Source organism: Poecilia reticulata, chromosome 23 (assembly GCF_904066995.2).
Source record: "Poecilia reticulata chromosome 23, P_reticulata-male-v2, whole genome shotgun sequence".
Classification (NCBI taxonomy): domain Eukaryota; kingdom Metazoa; phylum Chordata; class Actinopteri; order Cyprinodontiformes; family Poeciliidae; genus Poecilia; species Poecilia reticulata.
Window position 1 is genome coordinate 13,958,697 of NC_088852.1, and position 24,145 is coordinate 13,982,841.

At 40.0% G+C, this 24,145-nt stretch overlaps 1 protein-coding gene across 2 annotated transcripts in view; it reads right to left on the reverse strand.

Moving 5' to 3' along the window:
* LOC103459533 (kinesin-like protein KIF21A) overlaps positions 1-22,611 on the reverse strand; it is a 30,607-nt gene extending 7,996 nt beyond the window's left edge. The window contains exons 1-22 of one of the 2 annotated variants that reach the window (XM_008401171.2): positions 22,176-22,611; positions 10,346-10,568; positions 8,026-8,208; positions 7,471-7,620; positions 6,175-6,309; positions 5,909-6,073; positions 5,653-5,768; positions 5,381-5,576; positions 5,110-5,299; positions 4,892-4,955; positions 4,212-4,418; positions 3,989-4,036; positions 3,464-3,524; positions 3,090-3,201; positions 2,816-3,004; positions 2,531-2,730; positions 1,739-1,846; positions 1,581-1,649; positions 1,332-1,477; positions 1,117-1,261; positions 208-402; positions 7-108 (exon numbers count right to left, since the gene is read on the reverse strand). In XM_008401171.2, coding sequence (XP_008399393.2) covers positions 7-108; positions 208-402; positions 1,117-1,261; positions 1,332-1,477; positions 1,581-1,649; positions 1,739-1,846; positions 2,531-2,730; positions 2,816-3,004; positions 3,090-3,201; positions 3,464-3,524; positions 3,989-4,036; positions 4,212-4,418; positions 4,892-4,955; positions 5,110-5,299; positions 5,381-5,576; positions 5,653-5,768; positions 5,909-6,073; positions 6,175-6,309; positions 7,471-7,620; positions 8,026-8,208; positions 10,346-10,568; positions 22,176-22,219 — 3,048 coding nt within the window. In that variant the 5' untranslated portion in view covers positions 22,220-22,611. The remainder of the gene's footprint in view (positions 1-6; positions 109-207; positions 403-1,116; positions 1,262-1,331; positions 1,478-1,580; positions 1,650-1,738; positions 1,847-2,530; positions 2,731-2,815; positions 3,005-3,089; positions 3,202-3,463; positions 3,525-3,988; positions 4,037-4,211; positions 4,419-4,891; positions 4,956-5,109; positions 5,300-5,380; positions 5,577-5,652; positions 5,769-5,908; positions 6,074-6,174; positions 6,310-7,470; positions 7,621-8,025; positions 8,209-10,345; positions 10,569-22,175) is intronic. The other variant, XM_008401173.2, reaches the window with a different exon arrangement.
* Positions 22,612-24,145: the final 1,534 nt, after the last annotated feature.

Here is a 24,145-nt window from a genome sequence, read left to right on the forward strand (position 1 = left end):
AGGCACCTTGCTTATGGCCATGGACACGAAGTTGTCCAGAAGGAAGCGGGCTTCTGATAAGCTGGAGGAGCTGATGACAGCGGTCACATCCACAGTGTCTCCTTCCTCCTGCAATAAAAACACATTCAAGAAGTGGCTTTGGTGGAAGCTCAACAATGGATCTTGAATATTCTACTGCTAAGCTAATAGTTTGCTAGTATAAGTTACCTTGGCCTCCTCCATCTGCATGATGTTGGCCTGGCAGTCGGCGATGCTGTCGTTGATGTAGTCGATGTTGGCGGCCAGAGACTCCAGCTCCTCGTTCAGGGAAGCCAGGGAGCGGTCGGCGTCGGCGCCGTCCGCCGCCAGCTTCTCTCTCTTCCTGGACACGCGCTCCCGCCGCCTGGTCAGTTCCTCTCGTTGCTGGAGAAACAGTGAGAAGACAGGTGAAGACAACGTGCCCTGGGTTTTTATTTTATAACAAGTCATTGTGAAGTAGAAGAGAAACAGTGAATGCCTATATAACAAATAAAAGTGTGAAAAGTGTGGCATGCTTTTTTTCCGCCCATTTTACTCTACTATGGAAGCCCATTCCTGCCATTAAAGAAAATAAAATAGAAGTCAAACAGGAAGTCATAATTTCAAGTTCAAAGTCATAGTTATAAGATTCAAAGTTATAACTTTGACTTTGTAAGTCATTATAATGAGATTCAGTCATAATTTAAACTTTTAGTCCTAATTATAAGTCAGTGAATTTCAACTTTCAAAGCTATAATTTCTAGGTCATAGTTATGAGATTCAAAGTCACAATTTTGACTTTCTAAATCACAATTATATGAAAATGAAGCAAGAATCCTAAGAGGATTCTGACTTTTAAAAATTCATATTGTTTTATTCTCATAATTTATTATATCACAACTCTAAATTATGACTTCCTGTTGGGCTTTTATATTTTCTTTCATGGCAGAAATGGGCTTCCATAGATCCTAAACTGACAATATGCCATTTTGTTGGTGAGTAACATAGAATCCCAATGAAACACATAAATAAGAGTTATAAACATAAACAAGTCCACTGTAATTTCATAGTTTTATTTCCCCTTCTTCTACTTTCTTGGACTCATTTCCCCACCGTTACCTTGAGAAGACGGTTCATGTCCGTCTCCATGTTAGAGATGGTCATCCTCTGCATGATGATGTCACTGACACGTCTCTCCAGAGACTGCCATTTGGTCCTGGCCGTGCGGTTCAGGTGGACGCCTCCCCTTCGTAGTGGGGAGCTCCTGAAAGAAGAGGCGACTCAGTCAGATCCCCCGAACTCTGTGATTGGTGGAGCGGCTCAGGTGGGCGCACCTCGCTCCGTTGGAAGGGCTCGCTCCGGATGTCTGAGGCCGTCCCGGTATCGCCCGGGGCGAGGCTTCCTGAGCGAACTCGGGCGAGCTCAGCTTCCTGTTCGCCTTCCCCGACAGGGGCCTCACCTGTCGCCTCAGAGCAGTCACCTGCAAACAGAAAGGAGGGAAAAACAAAAACAAAAAAAAAGAGGGAATGTTCAAACCTGGTTGTGTTTTTAAATTGGCTTTCTTAATGAGCGGCCTGGTTAACCTCTTCGTTCTTCCTGCGAAGGATGAGTTCCTGTTGCCGTTTCTGGGCCTCCAGCTGCCTCACTTGAAGCTGAAACAGGAGTTCAGTTTAGATTTCCAATAATTTCATCTTTTCCTATTAAACTAGTATTCGTTTCTGAGGGTTTTGGTGTTTCTTGCCTCCGCTCTGCGCTGGTCCTTCTTCAGAGAGGCGATCTCTCTGTTCCTCCGGCACTCAGCCGCTCTGCTCCTCTCTTGCTGCTCCTTCATCTGACGCATCAGCGACACCTGGTGGACACGTCAAGACAAAATTCAAACCATGTTAAAAATGTAATTAGTGCGACAGAGTATGAGAGCCATACTAAGAAAAACAAATACAATTATGAGAAGAAAGTCATTTTATGAGAATAAAATCATAGTATTACGAGAATAAAGCCATAGTATTACAAGTAGAAGTCGAAATAACGTGAAAATAAAGTCATAGTAATGCAAGAATGAAGTTGTGGTACAGTCAAAATCTTACGAGAATGAAGTCAAAATAATGCAAGAATAAACTTGTAGTATTAAGAGAGTACAGTCATAATATCACAAGAATAAAGTCGCAAAAATTAGAGTGAAGTCATGATATCACGAAAATGAAGTCGAAATGAAAATAAAGTCAAAATAATATGAAAGTAAAGTTGTATTAACATGAGAATAAGATCATGGAAGAATAAAGTCATAACAATATGACAATAAAAAGTATGACTATTCTTGTAATACTACCTTATTCTCATTATAAATTTTTTTTCATGTATAACTTTTCTTGTAATGTTCTGACTTTATTCTCATATTATTGCAACTTTATTCTGGTAGTATTGCCTTATTTTTGGAATATTATGACTTTATTCTCGTAGTTTTATTTTCTCGTTTTCTTGACGTAAATCAAAAGAAGGCATTGGTGCTGGCGGAATGGAAAGCGGGGAGCTTTACTTTGGTCTTCTTCATCTCGGTCACGTCCTGCTGCAGCTTCTTCAGCTGCTTCTCGTACTGCGACTGGTTCTTCAGCAGGCGGGCGTGCTCCTTCTGGGCCGACTGCAGCTTCTGCAGCTCCTTGTTCATGCTGCTCAGCTTCCTCTCGTACTCCACCTTGATTTTTTTGGCCTTCTCCTCTGTGCCAGACTCCACCGAACCTGGAAAAAAAAAGAAAAGAAAGAAATAAAAAGCTAAAAATAAATATTTTGGACTCGGGTTTTCAGGAGTTAAAGTCTGCGTTACCCATGTTGTGCAGGACTTTGTCCCGCTCCAGCTGCGTGTCTCGGATCTTGTTCTGCAGCATCATCAGCTTCTGCTCGTACTGCTGCTTCAGGGTGTGGAGGCGTCGCTGGCTGTTCTCCAGCTCGTCGATCAGCTTCTGCTTGATGGCGATCTCGCACGTGATGTTGGCCAGGTCGGCCTGCACGTTCTCTGCGCGGAAAAAAACGCAGCGTCGGATAAAGTTCCATAACCGTCGCGTGGGATTTTGTTGCTTTGTCGCTGCACGACCTCTCACCTTTCTCATCCAGTTCCTCTGAGTCGGAGCCTTCAGACGTCTCCTCTCCTTCCATATCAAAGTCCTCCTCTTCTCCGTCTGCGTCTTCTCCGTCCTCATGGCCGCTGACCTCCTGCAAAACAGGGGAAAAAATAAAATAAATCAAACGCACTAATACGCAACAAATCAAATAAATTGCATAGTATATTAAAATGAAATTAATGATTTCCAATACTTGGTGTCAGAGTGCATAAAAAATTAATATGAAAATGAAATGAAGAAATGAATCTTACAACAATTTGTTTAAAAATGTGCTTAGCAAATCCCGCAGTTCATATCTTGCAAGAAGAAATGAAACATCTCAAAATAAGAGCTCCTATCTCAACTCCACTTACCCCCTCCGCCTCCTCATTGCTTCTCTCCTGGTCGTTGTCAGGGAGCTCCTCCTTGACGACGCTGTAAAAAAAAGAAAAAAGAAAAAAAAAAGTTCAATCCTGTTCATTCAGCAGCTATGGATAAACAGTTAGAGATTTTGTCAGATTAGGAGGAAGAATTGAGATGATTGTTAAATGTGAATGCATCATGAATCACACCATGGCAGGAAGGAAATCATGACTAACTGTTACTCATCCAGAGCCAAAACGTAAATTAAGAAAAAAACCGGCACACTTCATTGAAATACCTTCTAGAATGATCGACTTAAATCCAAAATTTTAAGTTCAACAGAACATCTTTTAGAGTGCAGGAAAGAACAAAAAACATTTAGGAACTCCTTTCAGGAGCAAAAACCACCTGCAGGGACTGAAAAAGGGTCAGGGTTAGTCGATTTAAGAAGCTGTTAGAAGATTTGGGTCAATGATTAATTCAAAATGCCGTCCGTTAGTCTGGATGTTCCATTTTGTGAGCGATTCTGTGCAGACCTGTCGAGCTCAGCCTCATGGTGCTGATTCTCCTCGTACCGCCTCAACCTTTAGAGAGAACGTGGCGGGGTAAGAGGGAGGTTTACGTGGAGAAGACGGGAGCAAGAACAGGGGCAGTTCACAAGACAGCAGAGGGACAGAGAGTGAGACAGAGCAGCCCAACGGAAACGCCGCAGAAGACGGAGTCTCCGTCTCAAACTTTCTCAAAGAAAGGGCGCCGCACCTCTTTTTCTTCTTCTTCTCCATCTTCTTGAGCTTCTGCAGGTTCTTCTTGGCCATCTCGATGACGTCGCTGGCCTCCTTCTCCGGGGCGATGAGGGCGGATGAGGGGAAAGAGGCGGGGCCGGCGTAGAGCGAGGAGCGGGCCGACGCCCGGGACAGGTTCTTCCTCAGGCCCTCGTTCACGGCCTCGCTCTCCAGAAGCTTCGCCCTGGGAGACGCGCAAAGTCGAGATTTAGACGTCGTCTGAAAAATCGCGTTCTGCATGCTAGGGCTGAAGCGATTAATCGAATCAATTGCGATCAATTGATAATTGAAATAATTATCAAATAACGTCGTAATCTGTGGATTAATTGGAGGATACAAACTAAAGAAAAAGGTTGTTTGCTGAAAGAACAATACACCAAGTTGAAACTTTACAAAGAATATTTACATTTTGCAATTAAGATGACAAAAAATGCTTTGTCCGTAATTATATTCTATCCAGAACTCCTCAAGTAGTGTGGTTTTATTCTGTAAATAAAATCTCCCATTGAGCATCTTTTGTTATTCAGTTATTAACCCCCCCAAAAAACATAATAACATATAAAACATATACACATATAAAATCTTAACGAAAAACATTGAAACTTTTTGTTTTATGTGACGAGATGCTCAAAGCAAATGAATACTGTAAAAGCTTGCCTCAGTTCCTCGATTTCTTTGATGTAGTTCTGAATCATGTTCCCGATTTCTTCATTGCCCTCGCCTGTGAACAGATAAAACACAGTTGAGTTTCCCTTTAAGGAAAACGTCCTCAAAGATAAACGTGACATTTCCAGAAACCTGCCTTCAACGGCATGACTGGTTAAGATTTCAAATCCAAAAAGTTAGTGACATACAGTCTGAAACTACGAGCCCACCTGCTTTGGCCAACACCTGGCCGGCCTGGTCGCTGAGGATCTGCGTCAGCCGGGTCCTCTGGGCGTCGATGGTCTCCTGCATGGCCTTCACTCTCACTCTTAGGTTGTTGTTCTCCGTTTGCAACATAGAGTTCTCGTGGACCAGGTCGTTGATTCCCTCCATTCCGTCTTCACCCAGGACGCGCTTCCCCTGTGCATCATAGAGCCAGATTGTCAGTCAAGTCTTTAGCTCCTCTTGTATGTCTGAACAACCCCGGTTCCCCTGTCCTACCGTCTTGTACTCCATCAGTTCCATCTGCAGCCGGGCTATCTCCGTCCTCAGGGCGCTGATCTGCTGGCTGGCTCTGTCCTGGTTCACCATCACCTTGTTTTTGATGTTTCGTGCCCTGTTGGCGTACTTCAGCGTGTTCAAAGTCTCCATGAAGTCTCGGTCGGACGGGCTGATGCAGGCGATCATTACAGTTTGGCTGGAAAATTGGCAAATAAAGAAATGAATAAACATGTGTCCTGTAATGTCGCCTTGTAGTAATCGGACCCACAAACCTGTTGCCGCCCAGAGAGTCCTGTAAGAGCCGGGTGAGTTTGGAGTCTCGGTAAGGCACGTGGGTGGAACGTTTACTGCGGTCTCCCAAAGCGCTGATGACGTTTCCCAAGGCAAGCTGAGGAGAGCCAAGAGTGTTTGCTTCTCTAACCACCAGCGGTCTCTGTCGCTCCATGGAAATGTTCCCCTACTCAGCTACCCAAAGTGATCTGCCACTTAAGTGTTTCCACATTGACAGATCAGAATCTGCTTCCTCACCAGTCCACAGTTGATGGAGATGCCCTCTTTCGCTCTGTCGCCCGTCGCTCCGGTTCTCTTCAGTCTCTCGGAACCGGCCAGGTCCACGAAGTGGAACTTGGCGGTCAGAGTCTCAAACTCATCAATCTCGGAGTCATTAGCCAGCCGGTTGTCAGTGACATTGTCCTGGATGAGAAGGAGCGACATGTGCAACACTCGAACTTTAAATCTGTTGGTTATGACCAGTGGGGACAGTTTTCAAATCTTTAGCCTTATGCGTTTCCTACATTGTTATCCGGAGAGCAGACTCGGACTTGGCAGAGGTGGATGGTGAAGATGGCATGGGAGCGCGAACTCTGAACGTTCATCTGTGTGCTGGCAGTGGTGCGGGACAGGGCGCCCAGCTTCAGACATTGCATCATCTGTTATAGGGCAAAGAGACAACAATGTGAGCATTTGCACACTCTGAGAAACACAGGGAAAAACAAGGAGGGTGTCATCGGCATATAAGGAGATTAAAAAAGGTACAAAACAAAATAAAATCTTTTGACACAAGTTGAATGACTTATGTACCATCCATTCACAGTTGCTCTTTGTTCTAGACAACAACATAAACAGATTTGAAATATTTTAAATCATAAATCCTTCCACTTCCTTCACAGGCAAATGTTACATTATTTTTAAGAGTTCTTATGTGCTTCAACAGGCCCACAACAGCTGTTTGCTGCAATAAGGGTTGAGTAGTAAAACATTTTGGAAAGCTTCACATGAGCTGTAAATATCCCGAAATCACTATGGTGAACAAAGAAAATACAGGAAGCGCCGCACTTATTAGCGAACCTGACACAAGCCTTCAAACAAGATCTTCTTTCAGAAACTTTGTCACACTGAAACTTTGTAATGTTTCTACATCCAATTAAGGAATTAAAACAAAAATCATATTAAGAAATGACTGGGATTTCTGAAGAGAATAACCAGTGCACTGCTATGGGGACTCCTGGTGTTTCTACATTACAGAACCCCGTTTAAACAATAAGGCAGCACTAATTAGTCTGCTGATACAGACGGATCTCTCACTATTTGCTTTGGGCCTCAGTGGCTTTATTCATTAGGGGCTTTCCCTCACATGCAATACTATCTTAGTCTTCACTTAAACAAAACACAATCCCAGGTTATATTTCTGGTAAAACTTAGCAAGCTTCTCATGTTTACAATTGTGGTTCTCCTTGCCACACCTTGCAATAACTGGTTGTAGAAAGCCTGGTTGTCACTATGGTGACCATAAAATGTAATTCTTTACTCTTTATCTTTCTTATCACCCTTATCATCATTGCTCATTGGTTTTATTTGAATGTTCTCCTGCTTTGGTTACATTTGGGTTAAAGAAAACAGTATGGGTCCTAATTCTGTGGCGCTAGTAATTTGAAAAAGAGAAAACTTGATGTAAAAAAAAAGAAAAAGAAAACTCATTTAATTGCATCTATATTGGAGGTTGCATTATATAAAAAGCACATAAAGATTTAGTGTCAACATTTTTTAAAAAGCAGCAGATTTCCAGAGCATTCTGGCGGCTTAAAGCCGACCTCAGCAGCCGAGGTCACGGTGCGGGTGGTGACCCCCACGGTGTAGATGCCCCCGTTGGCGTCCTCGTGGATTTTGATGTTGGATCTCTGCCTCCTGGCCTCCAGGTCTCGGGTCGTGTCAAACAAATCCAGCACCTCTTCGTTGTACAGCTAGAATCCAGGAGGGAGCAAAAAACAAAACAAAACAAAAAAACAAAAAAACAGGTAAAACACAAGAAAATGATTTGTCATCTTCTAACACTCAGCTGCTTCCTCGGCAGCTGTCAGCAGCTACTTGGTGTCGGTTAAAAATAAAGCCGGAAGTCGACCTCGGCGACAAACTAATGACAGTTTAATGACGCTGGAGGTCATCCGGGACACTTTAACAACCCACGGCAGACCTTTGACCGCTGGCTGTCAGCGTGTTCTTTCAGCGTCTGCTTAATTGAGCCAAAATGCTTCCAGATCAGCGAGTTCAGAGCTCAGATCGTGCCCTGAAAAATTGCTTTAATTTGCCAGCGCTCGAACGCGTCGCTCTGACTCCGCTTTGATCTACCTGGAAGAGAGTTGGCGTACCTCCAGGAACTGCGCGTTGATCTTGAACTCGGGGACGGGCCTGCCTTGCTCGGTGGCCGCCTGTCTGCGCTCCTCCATCCCCCTGAACAGGTGGTGGACGGCGCGCGGAATGATGCCCTGCTCGTCGTCTCCGATGTTGACGTCAAAGCCGGTCCCCATGGTGTACGTCTTACCTGAACCTGTCTGGGTACGGGAGGACACAACTTTAATTTAGCTTCTTTCATAATGTCTGTTTTCTTTATTTTAGTCAAAAAAAAAAAAGTTAAAACTTCATCTTGTTGCTTCAGTTAGTCAACCCTCCTTCACACTTGGGGGTGAAAGGGAGAGACGGTGGGTTGTGAGGGAAGGGGGCGATTTCCATGGTGACCAAAGGAGGAATGCAACTTTGGGTTTAAATTCATGCGTCACCCTGCCTCTCCCTGCTGAAACCGTTAAAATAAAATAAAAACGACCCTGGCAGGAGGAGCATACGTCATGTGGAGGTTTGTGTGACTTCTCCAAGATCACACCTGTGGTTTCTTTGCGTGAATGTTTGCTCCCCAGTCAGAAGCTCTCAGATGAGAATACATCAAAGTAAAGGCGGAACGATGCGCAGAAAGAATATTAACCCAATGCAGACATTGCTCATTTTATTCCAGTTAAATCCGGTTCACTTGGCAGAGATGAGGCACAACAGCAGAGTTACAATTTAAAGAATGAACTGCGTCGTTTGTCCGTTACATTTTTTCAACAACTAAAACCTCCAACAAAGTCTTATAATAGCAATTTCAGGTCAAATTATCAAACTTTTCCAAACTCGCGTCTCCAGATTTCCCAATCAATTTCTGACCCAAAAAATATAAAACTTCACTTTTATAACCAGGATTGCCTTTGGTTTTTTTGAGAAGTCCTTTGTTCAACCACTTATCTTTCTAAATCTATATGCACAAACTTTGTTTGATTGAATTTTTAATTCATTGCAGATAATTCTGCCGTTATGAGGATGTGAAACCTACAAACAAGTTGACACTGCAAGGAAGGAAGGAAAGCAGTGAATGGAAAAACTGATGGATCGACTGATAAGGGAGACGAGGATTCATGGTTTCACTGAAAGAGATCAATAGTTGGAACTGTTGGACTGATAGACAAATGGGTTGTTGAAACAGATCAATTGGTGGATCAATGAATAGATTAAAGACAACAATGGAATGTTGGATTAATAGATAAATCAATAGGAGTACTGATGGTTGGTTGGATGAATGAATGTTATAAAGGACAGACAGTTTAATCAATGTTTGGATGGAATGTTGTATTGGACAGACTGATGGACCAGTAGTCCAAAGGACACAACAGAATCTTTTCTTACTGAATGCTTGATCAATGGACAGAGAGACTGACGGTTGGATGGACAGTCTCTCTGGACAGTCCATTTATTAGTAGATAAATGGACGGACAGATTTAGGGATAGGGTAACAAGTGCATCAATGGACAGATGTGCATCTTTAATAAAAGAGCTTTTCTACGTGGAAAACTGATGTTCATCTGTTTATTATAACAAACAATGGAACAAAGAAGCCGGTCTTAAAATATAAACATACCCCATGCCTATGAAAATAAGAACTAGAGTCAAATAAAATAAGAGAAATGTAGGAAAAATAATTGATGGTTCATGGATTATTTTTTTTGCAGTAGTCCTACAGCTTCCAGAAAGTATGCAGGCATAACTGGCCACAGTTTACGCGCAAAAAGGCAAAAAAAACACCACCATTTTTTTAAAACCACTCCAAAACTACCTTTCTCTAGTGCTTCCACATGAATTCATTCATTGACTGAAGGAAATACAGTAAACTGTGAAAACTTGTGCCACTGCTGCAGCAGTGTCAGTAGCTGCAGACATGAGTTATTGATCCTCCTGGGAAATCCCAGCTGTCCACAGACAGGTTAGTGCAGCAAGCGTTCAATGTCTCCAGGATATGTTTTTACTTTGGAGCTTACTTCTGTGCTCGAGTATGAGATAAGATTGTCCTCACTTTGCTTTGATTGGGTAATAGACTCCTTCCTCCATCTCTCCCTCTCAGGCTAATGTAAGTGAGCCAATTTGAAGCTGTGGTGTTGAGGGCAGGTTAAAACATGTCAAGCTGCTCCGGCAGAGGTGGTGAGGCATAAAATCAGCTTCATGCCCTGCACTGCCAAATATCTGTGGATTCTTGAAGCAGCTCCATTACCTTGAGAGATACAAACTTGAGAAATCCTCAGACAGTGATGCATGAGCGCGCACGCGCGCTGCGTTATTTGCACTGAAACGCGCGCAGGCATGCCCGAGAGATATCAGCTGACCAACCTGTCCGTACGCAAAGATGGTGGCGTTGTAGCCCTCGAAGCAACCCTCGATGAGTCGCTCTGTGCAGTGGGTGTAGATGGTCCCCTGCTGCGTGTCCATGTCAAACACGTGGTCAAAGGTGAAGGCTTTGTCCTTACCGAGGACCACTTGTGGTTCTCCAGGCATCACATAAGTACAGATGTGGCAGCCCTCGATTTTCTCCTTAGCCAGCTGAGGACGGATCCTAGAAATAAAAAAAAAAAGAGAGGCGAAGAGACATTTTAACCATGAGCAAAATAAGTAAAATAATCTAATGTTGATCTAAAGTATGTAAACTAGGTGCTCCTGTTCAGGGTTGCTAAGTATCCTGTGGTCTAATTTATTTGAACTATTTTTTTCTGTGCCATCACTGCTGGCCAAATGACTTGGAAATTGTAGTATCATTACATAAACATAATCTACCAGCTGCTCTGCTAAATCCTCCTGATTTATCCACACATTTGGCTTCAGTAGAAGGTCACTCCTAAGTTTCAACTCCCAAATAAAACAGAGTACAATATAAGATCAGAATTTGTGTGAATTCAGCTTGTTACTAACATGTTGGTAAAAGCTTAAAGTGTTAGAATGCTAACAATTTCAAGCTAGTACCCAACACTAGCTTTCTTTTAGCTACTTTGTGAGAAGAAGCCAATTGCCCCAATTACAAGTTAGACTAATATAAAGCCCATTCAGGAGCCTATTAAATTTTAATTTAAAAACTAAATATCAAAGCTATAGCATGCTAATGATTAGCACAAAATACAATGATGACAAGGCTTCTAGTTTTTGAAAGAAGTTAGTGGTAAACTGATTAGTTTTGTCACTAACTGGTATAAAATAAAATACACCCAGCACCTATTAAATGGTAAGATAAAACCAAATTTCAATGTGTTAGCATGCTAACTATTATTACAATGATACAATTTCTTGTAAAGCTAGAAAAGTTATTTTGTGTCTGTTACTAGCTAGTCTAAAATAAAGCTCAGAAGTTTTATTTTATACTAGCTAGGTTTATTTTACACTAGATAGTATTAAAGTTTTGTTTTTATCTATTAAAAAAGATAAAAACAAAACTTCAATCCATTAGCATTCTAACAATTAGCACAAAAAACAATGATGATGAGGTTTCTAGCTTTTCAAAAATTTTGAGATAAACTGATAATGTTTTTGTGTTCATCACTAACTATTATGAAATAGTCCAGCCAGGCATCTATTAAGTAATAGGATAAAAAAAAACAAAAAAACCTCAATGTGTTAGCATGCTAACATTTTCCAGTTAGCAGTAAACACAACAAGTAAAATTAATAATGAACCAAAGAAGCTATAATAAATTAAAGTACCAGTTAACCATTTGTTTTTCTAAATTGCTAGAAGATTTTTTTAGCAGCACTTAATTAAGGAGTATAAAACACTGGACACCATGACAAGCTATTGTGGGAGTAATGACAAAAGTGTACCTATTTACAAGAGGAGAAGGCAGATGAGGGTAGCTACTGTGTAATGTGTGTGTTTATACATGTGGAAAACCCTGCAGTACCAGCACACTCCCATACACAGACCTCTCAGTGTTCAGTCCTGAGGGAGGGTGCGAGAAGTGAGCTCTAAGCAAACAGTCCCGCCCTGGATTTCATTAAGAAATTGCTCTGTTTGCTTTCGTTCACTTAAAAAAACAAACTTTCTTATTATATCATAACCTGACCCAGTTTTTAAAACTAAACATAGAGGTTGTCATAAGATAACATATCTAGATGTTTTCTAAGGAATTAAAATTTAGAATGAAGTTTAATTTTTAAGCAAAAACAAGTCTGAGACCCAGTTCAGGTGTTGAGATAATAGTAAGGAGTAGGGAGCAAAATTTCCGGTTCTAAATCCTGTTTTTTCTAGGCTATATCCAAACCCAAATAAATAAATAAATGGAAATAAACTCAAAACATAAGCAGACACCTGAGAGCTTTAGTTAAATGACTGCTTTTGTGCCTTTCAGCTGGCAGACGTTAAAGCTGTATGTGAGAGAGGAGAGAGAGAGCATTGCTTTATACTCTATGTGCAGTACTTGTGTGTACTGTACACTTGTGTGTGTTTACATTAAAAAAGACTGACATTCACCACAGTATGAGTCTTTGGATGTAATGAAAAGCATGAAAGTCTCTCTCTTTGTCCAAATGAGTGTGTGTGTGTATGTGTATGTGTGTGTGTGCGTATATGTGTGCGGGTGTGTGTGTGTGTGTGCGTGTGTCTGAAAAGGAGAATGGGAGCGTGAACACATAAGTGATCTACAGAGAGGTCACTGTGTGTGTATGCATGCGTGTGTTTGTGAGACTTCAGAGCATATCTCTTCAAAAAAAAATAAAAAGCCTCCAGGGGATTACACAGCACTGATGACAACAGGAGAGGAGCCAGTGACACTACTTTATATTTTTTAGCTAAAGTTAATATTTTGAGTTTTATTTTTTTTAACAAATAGTACTTTGAGTTCGAGGTGACTGGAGACATTCAACTTAGGAAACGGCAAATTAAAGACAGAGAAATAAACAAAACAAAAAAAAAAGAAGAAAACAATTCTGAATTTCTGTGCTGCCCTGGTTTTGATGCCACCCTGAATGGGGAGCCATCCTAAACGTATCCAAAATCCAATTCATCTTCTCACAAAGTCTACATCTACATTTTCTTAAGAAATCGGATTTATTTTTTTTAAAAACTGTTTTCGCAGTGTATTTAAATAAGCTCTCAATCACAAACTAAATTTGAAAATAGTTCTCGCAATATCTGCATTTGAATAACTTCACTACTATATTTTACTTTAATTAGTAAAACAAACAAATAAATAATCAGTTTAGCACTTTGCCACTCCCCAAAGTGCAATATTTTTTGTGGTTTCACTGTGGTGGGCTCGGTAGAGGAGAAACGTTCAGTTGTTTTACCTCCAACACCTACAATCACAGACAAACGTGTTCAAAAGGTCTCATTAAGCCACATTGTCCCCAGTGAAACCGACTGTAGCATTACAGCCATAGGGCTCAGGTGATCTGAGCAGGCGGTGATTTAGTTGAGTGATTTAAGGCATTACAGGGTTGAATGTACAATAATCCCCTTTTGGCCACCTTCCCAAAAACTCAACACAGGACTCTAATCCAGAATAATAACGGTGGTACTCATGGGTGCTCGCAGTGACAGTAATAAATCAAAGAGTTATTGTTTAAACTGAGTCTGCACCGAAACCATAGCAACACTATATCTTTTTTACTTTTAGAATAAAGATATGTTTGCAGAAAGAAAAAGAGCGGTTACACAAAGAAAACCACAGGAACGAGGATTATTATACAAGGAATACACGCCCGATCTGAGTGGTTGTTTTCATCAGAACAAAGACAAAAACAAAAAGACACCCAACAACATTAAGAATCTCTGTGCACCATCTAATAAACCGAGGCTAAATCACAGGTGAACCTCGAACAGAGACGAGTACACGCAGTAGGAAATGACTGGAAACATCACAAATAGGCCTGTCGCAATAAGAAATAAGTCAATTAATCGCTTGATAAATTAAAATAGACTCAATTACTTCCATTTGCATTGTTTATTTCTGTCTTTCTACCAAAAAAGGGGTGATAAGTGTCTTCATTCTGGTGCTTTGGTCTCAACTGGCCCTTTTTTGAAGGTCAATTTTGATTACAGAGTCGCTATAATTCTTTTTCTTTAGTTGTTTCTGTCGTTTTGTTTATTTTGAATACTTAAAATGTCTTCCACTTCCAGTGTTAAATATGTTAATCAGAATTGAACATCTTTAAGAATGGGGTCTTGCATTATTATGGCACTGCCGTTATATTATTACTTGAAATTGGTCTCAAAACAATATTATCGTCTATAGCAATAACCTCCGGGACAATTCATCGTCCAGCAAAACTTGTTATTGTGACAGGTCAGGTCACATGCTTGCGTCACATGCTTATTGGTCAAGCATATGTATGTATGTGTTCTTTTGGGATTAGTTATGATTGTCAAACTTTTGCTGCAGTCCATAAGAAAAGAAAACGTAAATGTTAAGATATTTCATTATACGAGTCTAAGGGACGATTGATGTGTAGATTGTATTGAAAGGGCGCTAACCAGAAGACATAATCATATTACTTGACCTCTACAAAACCCAGTCCGCTCTGCTTCTGCTCCATTTTCCATACCCTTCGCCTTGTCTATGTTTGTTTTGGAGAACAGCCAGTTCTAACTTGCGCAGCTTCTTTCTCCTTTTCAGTACTCTACTGGCGGTTGCTCTGTAGTAAAAGTTTGCAATATAAGCACAAACCGACACCAACTTTTTATGGTCGATTTGGCTTTACATAAGAGCTCCGATTTTACAAAGCCCCTTTTAAGCTGTTTTAATACGCTGTAAAATAAACAAGTTAATTCCAAATTATACTTGTGCTGCTTTGACTGCACCTCTCTTACACCACAGGTTGAGATAGTAATAAAATTACGCAGCAGGAACGTGTAGCAATCCTGCTAGCTGTTCTCTCTCAATTTTAATTGAGAGTTTTATTCATCCTTTTTAGTGTTTTAAGTGATTAAATGCATTTCAACAAACAAAAAGACATATTTATTTGTGTAACAAAATAAAGAGTCAAATTGGATTCCAAGTGTGAAAGAATTGGTGTGTACATAAAAATATATATACACATAATATTCAGATTGAAGTTCGACTAAAGTGCACTAATTACCGAAAATGATTTCTACTTTTAAATGATAAATGAACCTTTTAGAGATTTATTTTGTAACTTTCTTCAAATTCCTAAGCCAACATACAGTTGTTCAGTACTGGGATAATTGTCTTTTAAAGACTTGGAACAATCTTTTTGGGTGCATGTGTCTTTTTATTCTGTGTATGTAGATATCTGGTTTCAACTGTATGATGTCATAATAAGTCCTACATGATCAAACTTGGAAGCTTTACTCTTATGAATCCATAAATCACTCATGAAGTCATGTTTGCTCCCTCTTGATATCAACAGATTAGGGTAAAGATGGAGAAACAAGAACAGTAGAGAGATACCTGACCGCTGATGTCATCCATCTTGAATAACGCACCATCAGTTTGCTTGCTGACAGCAGTCTCTATTGACAACGATCCAAACCGTCAATTCCCTAGATTTGCAGCCATTCCCCTTAGGATTGACTATCACCAACGTTAACAAGAATGAGAGCGTTGAGTCCTGATTCAGGGCCCTGCAACCTAACCCTTAGGATTTTGTTTACGCTCCAGTTTGTGTCCGGCTGACGACACAGAAAGCCTTGCCAGAAATAGAAAGGTACATCTGAGCCCAAAAGGCAGCAGAAAACAAGACTGTTCCTTCAGAGGCTCCGAAAAGACTTACAAGCACATCATCACCTGACATCATCATATCCCCATGTTTATAAGGCCGTAAATCAGGCACAATTTGGCAAATAAACATGTCCAAGTTCCCAAACGTGTTTGTAATACAACCCTATTATTGAATAACTGGAGCTCTATCTCATTATATGCCTTGTTTCCAGTGGCATATGTCAACTGCTCAATGTACAACTCAGACTACAACATGTAGTCTAAGTAGTGTGGTATTTACCTAAATTGGCTTTGACTCGTAGTTCAAGCAGACAACTAAGGAGCTGAAGATCTTCAGAAAGCCTCATGATCAATATATAGGAATGGATATTATTCTTTAAAGATGGACTGTAGTTTATGTACTATAGAATACAGTGGCAGGTAGAGGGGTAAAAAACGAAGACATGAACTGGCGTGAAGACATCAAATCATCCTGTCAATGACGGTGCGAACAGTAAGGCAGTAAGGCTACGTTTGCACCTGAGAAACCAGAGTCATTATCGGGAAAATTGGTCAAGAACAGAGCAGGGATCAATAAAACCCACCCAACGCTCATACCAAAGTAGCTGGAGATTGCCTGACGAATCTCTTAAGAGAAGCTCGCTTGCGTAACAACCACATATAGGAAAAAGCATATGTTTTGTTTAGCCAGCAGGCGCTCGTGTATTTTTATTCTTATGGTTATGGACCAGGCTGGCTTGTGTAATGCCTTTTTTGAAGGCTAAAGTCTGATGGCGGCCTTGAAGAGAAACAAGAAAGACATAAATCCAGAGATGTTAAGTGCTGTAACTGACCACGATCCAGTGGGAGTGCATCTCAGTAACAGTCTCTATTGTCCTGCTGCTGGTCTTGACATCAAGGGCCTGTTCATTGGATCACTCAAGCTGAAACAAGTTCTCTATAGAAGTGCTTTCCAGCTGGGTAGAGTAGACTGGTGTAGAATCATCAGAATTTTGGACAGGCAAATGAAATTAGACATAATTTAACATCTTGTCGACACTGTTTGGGAGTGTTTCACCGCCACTCAAGAAGACTTTGAACTCCGGAGTTGATCTGGAAACGGCAGTCACGGAGGGAATCTGGGAATGACGCAAAATGGAGTGGAAAACCCGGAAAAAAAGAGGGAGATTTATTTCCGCTGAGGCCATCTTTTGGTTTCCTTTGGTGTGGTGACTGACCGCTATCCCTTCACTGAGCACACCCGCGACTTTGACAGAACCCGTTCCATTGTCAGAGCGCTGACTGCAGAGTACTGAGTGCTTCTTTGGCTAAAGGTCACCCAGCAGGAAGGAGAGAGAGGCGGAGGAGCAAGGCTAGCATGGTGGATGATACCTGGATTGGCAGCGACAAAGGACACATACATTGTTTGGCCTCCAGCACTGTTTTTAGCTTCATGGAAAACATTTCTCTCACAAGGGCAGCGTGACCTAATCATGACTCGTGTATGAAATGAACTCAAATGCAGAAAATGCTTAGAAAGACAGATAACAATTAATAAAAGAATGCAAGGCTCATTTGGAGATGAAGAAAGCAGTATTTAAAACATGATGAATTTCTAAAGCCTACCACAAACTCTTCTGTGGAATCCATAATAAATTAACCTTTGTTAATCGAATGTCTTTGAGGGGGGAATATCACATGGCATCAGCTGGCAGCTGGCTTGCTGCTTGCTTTGTTTTGTGTCTCAGTTCGCTTGACTTCCTTCATGAATATTTAGGATTGATTTGCCTGGACGAACAGCAGATTATGCATGTGTGCAAAGAACACACATGTGCACATGCGGCTTTTATGTCGGAAACAAGAGGTCTTTCTTCTCAAATGTGACGTAAAAAGGTCAAAAGAAGAAGGATTTCTTCCAGACGAGGAGTAAAAACGACCAAGTTTTGGCTAATGCTTCCCATTCGTTAAGCTTTAGGTTCTTATTATTTGTGTGTATCTAAGGTGTTTGTGTTGTACTTGTAGATTTTGTTATGTTACATTCCTCAGTGTAGAATGACACTTGATAAAGAGTGTATCAAAATATTCAAACTCTAGACTTGACAAGTGCACCTTCTTCATACCACGACTTTACAGATTGTGTCATTATAAACAAACATTTGTTCCCTTCCTAGTTTAAAATCTCACCTTGAAAATTGTTTTTTTTTTCTTTAGTGGTTACAGACGTTTGCTGCTATAGAAGTTGCTTGAAACCTAGCCGTTGGACAATGCTAACAGCAGCTAGCAGCTAACAACAGCTAACCACAAAAACTAGTCAAGGTATATTTGGTCAATTTGTTGCACTTTTCATGCTTGTCTCATTTACACATAATCCTGTTGCCAAAATAAGCAAGTCTCTACATTTTTTTCAGAACTAGAACTTGTTTTAAATTCAGAACGAGCAGAAACGCATTAACTTGATAAAAATTGTAAATAGGAATTTAGTGTTATCGTGATAAATTCTTAATAATAATAATTGTGTACCTCTAAAAACTAACAGTTTGACTTCAATTTACTGTTGGCTCCAGATGTCAATTAACATCAATACATTTGACAATATGATAAAGTACAATTATTGTACCACTTAGAGATACAGGAGCATTACTGAAGGTTACTGACATAGTCTACTTAATAACAGGCAAGTTTTGTTTTCAAATGCCTCATCTCGCCACTATGTGCCTCTTTTCAATGTTTAATTAAATAAAAGACAGGTGTGTCCAACAGTAAAACAAAATATAGACACAAATACGTAAGTAGCAAAACACCTAAAGTTGCCAAGGGGCAGCTGCTTAGGGGGACAGTGAAGTAAGGTAGGTGTAACATAGCAACATAATTGTTCTCTGTCATCAAGGTAGAAATACTACAATTGAGATTCCCAGCAGGATTTAAGGATTAATACTACTGTCAGGACACATGAGAAAGGATCATTTTCCCACTAATAAATCAAAATTTGGGGCCTTCCCTTTGTGTACCCAGCAGCCTGCACCTTTTGTCCGTTACCACACCTGAAAAAAAAAAGACGATAAAGCGATTCATCACCGTGGTCTTGTTGGGATGGCGGATTACGGAACTTGTTAAAAGACGGCATTAGTGGCACAAGTTGAGGCAGGTATACGCCAGCGACCTGCTAGCCGAGCCTGACAGACTCCATATGGCAGAGATAGAGAAGACCAGATTCACTAGCTACAAAGGTTTAGAATAATTAGAATGTGTCCATGACGATTAGCTGTGGTGAAAACACAGACGTGGAGGTGGGGTTTGGGGCTTACGAAGGAATGAGATGAGTGATTTATTAGGCGCTGAATGCAAATGGCACCGTTGTCAATTTAAGGATGACGTGTTCTTTTCGAAGTCTTACAAATTTAAGAAACACACATTACTGCATTTACTTTGATTTATACTTTGTTTTCTTTGTTACGACACAAAACTATTTGTGTCATCAGTCTCCATCTGTGTTGATTTAACTATTAAGCAGAAGAAACAACATGATAATAATTTAAATAACTATTAAAGCACCATTACCAAAAGGTATTAATGCATCTGCTGACAGATATTGCCAATGTGTCTCAACAATTTTAAACACAGATTATGGCTATACCCAACATCAACTCAGGTCAGTAGTAGCTATATGAGGCTAAAGAGAGAATCCACTGAAAGTCCATATGCGTTAGTTCAGGGATGCACAATATATCGGCACCTACATTGCTATCGGCCGATATTAGTCATTTTTTATTGACCGGAAAAATAAAACTGGGCTAATATGAACAACCGATATTTATTTTTATCCGTTTCTGATTGGGTTTTTATTTCAAAGGTGTCGAAACCGAAATATACATAATATCAGTAAATATCGGCCATGACAAATATATAAATACTGGATATCGATATCAGCCCAAATTTTGGTCTCGGTGCAGCCCTAGTTTTGTCTCACCATGTCATCAGAAACCAACTTTTAAAAAATGTTTTAACACATTTTAATATCTTAACAAAGGACTGGTGCAGAACGCACTATGTCAAAATCTGATGAGTTTGTTTGAGGAGCATTATTTTTAAAAAAATAATTTAAAAATTTTATCAAAATTTTTTATTAGGCCAATGTCAGAAACCCTCTCCCCTACCATATATGGGAAGTGATGTCATCATTGGGGGGCACATGCTTTGCTTGCACAATTTGAGTTGTGGAGAGTGAATGAACTGCAAATTTGACTTAGCTAATGATTTGCATCATATTTAACTTTAATATGAAAGTTAAATGAAAATAAATTTACATTTTGCCTCATCTCTTTTTGACTACATGAAAATGGGTTTCCATTTATTTCAATTAGGACTGCCGTCATTCTAATATCAGGTTCTGTAATATTCCAACAAAGGTACAATATTTGGTGTATTAATATAGTTCTAATGTATGTTATTAATATATTAAGCATCATACATTCACAATCTGTACATCAATCATTTATTAAGTGAGCTGAATGCCTTCATCTGATAGTGGCTGAGATGCTAAAGATGCTAAAGCATGTTGGGAATAGAATCATCTAATTTAGTTTGTAGAATTTCCTTATATCAGTTGTCTAAATACTGTATATCTTGTACTAAATAACAATATGAAGTTTAGACTATAAACTTCATATTGGTGTGACGCTGCAAAACAGACACAAACTTTAGCATTTTTTGTTAGCCTGTTGTGGTATTCTCATAGAGCTTACAAAACGCTCCTATCTTTGCCATCATCTTCAATTTTTCTTTCAATTAACCAAAAATGTTGCATTAGTTTCTGCAGTCTAGTGTGTTTTGTAATGAAGTTGCAGTAAAACAGCAGCTGGATCCATCTTCTTACCATTACAGAGTTATGTCAGGATACCATGAAGTGGATTACCTTGTCAGTGTGTGTGTGTGTGTGTGTGTGTGTGTGTGTGTGTGTGTGTGTGTGTGTGTGTGTGTGTGTGTGTGTGTGTGTGTGTGTGTGTGTGTGTGAGTTTAGCTCAGTGACAAAGCATTTTCAGACACTGCTGACCTCAGACAAGATCATACTGGCTTTGAGTCATTAAATCGCCTTACAATTACACGCTGAGTCACTTTGGAGCAAATGTCATTACGATTAATTATATTAGTTTGCATGAACTGATCAGAGGAGGCTAACCTTGAACAAACAAAAAAAAGCCCTGCTAGAGGCAACACATATAGCTGCAGCTATATTTTCCTGTGTCAGAATGGTCTAGTTAAAGTCAGAAGCCTATGAAACTGAGAGTAGAAGACAAGACTTCAAAATTTGTGATGACAGATGGTCTCCGTCCAGTGAGATTGAGATTCACACTTAAGAATTATGTGGTAGTTTGTGTTGAACTAAAACATGAAATCCCAATAAAAAATGTTAAAGATTAAACTTCAAATTATACAAATTACATAAACAAACATGTTCAGCAGTCTATTTTGTGATGCTCCGAGAAGCTTGTTTGAGTACACAATCATACAATAGCAAGAGTCGCTGAAATAAGTTATTTTCACAAGCAAAATTGCCACAACCTTAAGTTAGTAAAAGGGTTTTTGCTCTTGAAGGTTGTCTTGCACTGATGAAATCAGGTTGCTTTTTATAGATTATTTATTATCTAAGATGGAGAAAGAGAGAGAGAGAGGCCGGCTTGTAAACCGAGTTGGCTTAGCAAACACGGCTCTGGGTCAAAGTCTGAATGCAAAATAACGAGAAAAGGCAAGCGAGGCGGGGGACGAGAAACATGAGAGGGAGCAGCTTTTGTCCTCTCTCTTCCACTCAGATCACATGACGTTGCAGCTCCTCTATTCCAATACAAACACACGCATGTTTGCAGACAAACTCGCGTTCGGTGAAGCCATGCCATTTCTTTATGTTAGTTTATTTAATTTTATTCTTTTCACAGATAAACATAGGTAGGATTTAGTTGAGTATGCTGTCAGTGACAAGCAAATGAGGGGCAAAGGTCAGATCGGGGGCAGCGCTCCGCCAGTAGATCAAAACATAACCAAAAACACTGCAGGAATACACAATAGAAAAAGCCTGAAAACAAAGAAACGGATCAAGTAGATCCAAGGTATTAAAAGTGAAGGTACTGCTGAGTAGTGTGATCTATTTGAGGCGATCAAAAGCACAGTGTGATCCCCCATCCTCATATTACAATCTAATCCGAGCACAAGAGACAACCTGCACAGGCCTAATCCCCCTGCACCTAACATTTTCATTCATAAATCCACTCCACAGGCCAAAACTGAAAAGGAGTAGCTCCATATTAACATACACTAGGATCTTCATAATGCAGATAAGTTAGGATTTATGCTGCTAAATGTTAAATAAAGCACTTTGAATGGAATACAAATGGATCTAGAAGTGTAAATCCAGGTTAGGATGCAGTGTTTACATAGCGGGATGCTGAAGCAGGAATAGTGCGGATCCTAGCAGGTGTGACAGATGAGCATCTCTCCAGAGGAGGGTCCTCTGCTCTGCATCCTTACCTCAGGGCAACCCGCACCGAGCTCTCGTCCGCTCCGCTGCTCATGGCGTCACCGAAACAGTCCGCCTTAAAAATAGCTCGCTTTCCCTTTTCGTCCTTCCTTTATCCTCTTACAAGACGGCCGAGCGTCCCCCTCCCCCCCTCTTGCCTCCCTTCGGCGAAGCGCGTCGGTCTGCAGCCTCCACGGCGGCCGCTCTCATTCAACCTGCCATTAGGCTCATTTCTATGCAGCTCCGCAGCGAAGTGTCTGCTCGGAACATGAGGCGGCACCGGGCAGAAAGGGAGCCGGCGGTGGTCAGTCCTCCAGCGGCATCGTCTCTCGCTCTCGCTCCAGCCGCGCGTGGTAAAGAGTGTGGAAGCGCGAGGAACCGCTTTGGCGTGTGATTCCACGAAGACTGAGGACGTAACAAGGCTCCTCCTCCCGAGCGGTACCAATCCTGACAAAGCACAACAGCACAGAATAATAATAATAATAATAATAATAATAATAATAATAATAATAATAATAATAATAATAATCTACCACCACACCATCTACTAACTAATGATTTGGTAGACATAAACACAAATACAGTATTAGATTAGCTAGAACAATAAATTAAAACTATGGAGGACCCAAATTATCACAATTTAGTAACTTTTTAAAAATTATTATTATAATTATATATATATATATATTTTTTTTTTTTACAATTTTTAATAAATATTTATAGCGGGATGAAATCTGGAAATAATTTAAATAAATAATCATTTGATCGTTTCGGTCATTTATAAAATGCATAATTGAATTTAGAAATAACTGAATTAAGCAACATGTAAAGTTGTTCTTTTACAGTTCTCAGTTTCATCGTCCTCATAAATGTAAGTATTATTGACATGCCGAAAAGATCAACCAGTCAAATATATTGGGTGAATACTCCAGTAACTAAATACTAAAATATTTGCATATTATTTCAAAATATAATCGGTTCAAGTGTGAATTATTAATTATTTTTAGTTAATTTTTTTAATTAACTAAACATAATTTCATGTGGTTACAATTGTATTTAAAGTATGTTATTTTACCTCTTGTTTGTGTAAATGATACACTAAATAATATATGTTTATTGATTTAATCTGTTTAATACAGCTTTTTTTTTTTAACTGATACATACGTAAACATTTAAACAGTCATTTTATTTCATTTTGATACTTAAGAGTGGAGTCATTGAAACCTGTTGGACTTTGCTGCCCTCTAGTGGTTGTGCACTGATACTGCAAGGATAAAACTGCGCCCATTTCGGTCAGCAGGTGGCTTGAGAGTATTAAGTCTAAGCGGCAGTGGAGCAAAAAGTGGGTATACACTGTATGCAACGCATAGGGGCGCTGCACTAGAGCGGGCGCCAAAACGGGATTTTTTTTTCTATTCTGCATTTTCTGTATTTAAAAGCTGTTTGAACATGTATGAAATGATCAATAGCAGAGGAACGGCACTGATTAGGCGCTCCTTCACTTCCCCTCCCAAACATGTCGCTTGGGCACACGCCCTTTCGAGAACGCACTCAGACATATTTTCTTTTTCTTTTAAATTTGAATCGTCGTATATAGTACTCTTGATAATAATGAGGTAACGATGGAGTGGTAGAAAAAAAAACTATCAGGGGTACAATAAAACAGAAAACAAAAGAGGAAGGAGGATAAAGATGTTGGCGGGACGAAGAAAAGCTTTTCAAAATGTTTGACAGACACAAACATTTTGTGTAGGCTATAGTATTCTATACTGTATATAGTATAGTATACTATGGTTATATATAGAATACCCATAGGATGTATCTATGGGTATTTTATATATATGAATACTATACTCATATATTTATATATGAGTTTAGTATACTTATATACTAAATGAGTATGAGTATATCGTTTCTTAGTATCGTTTCTCGATACTGAGAAACGATATTTTCTCAGTATCGTTTCTCTGGAGGTGTTGAC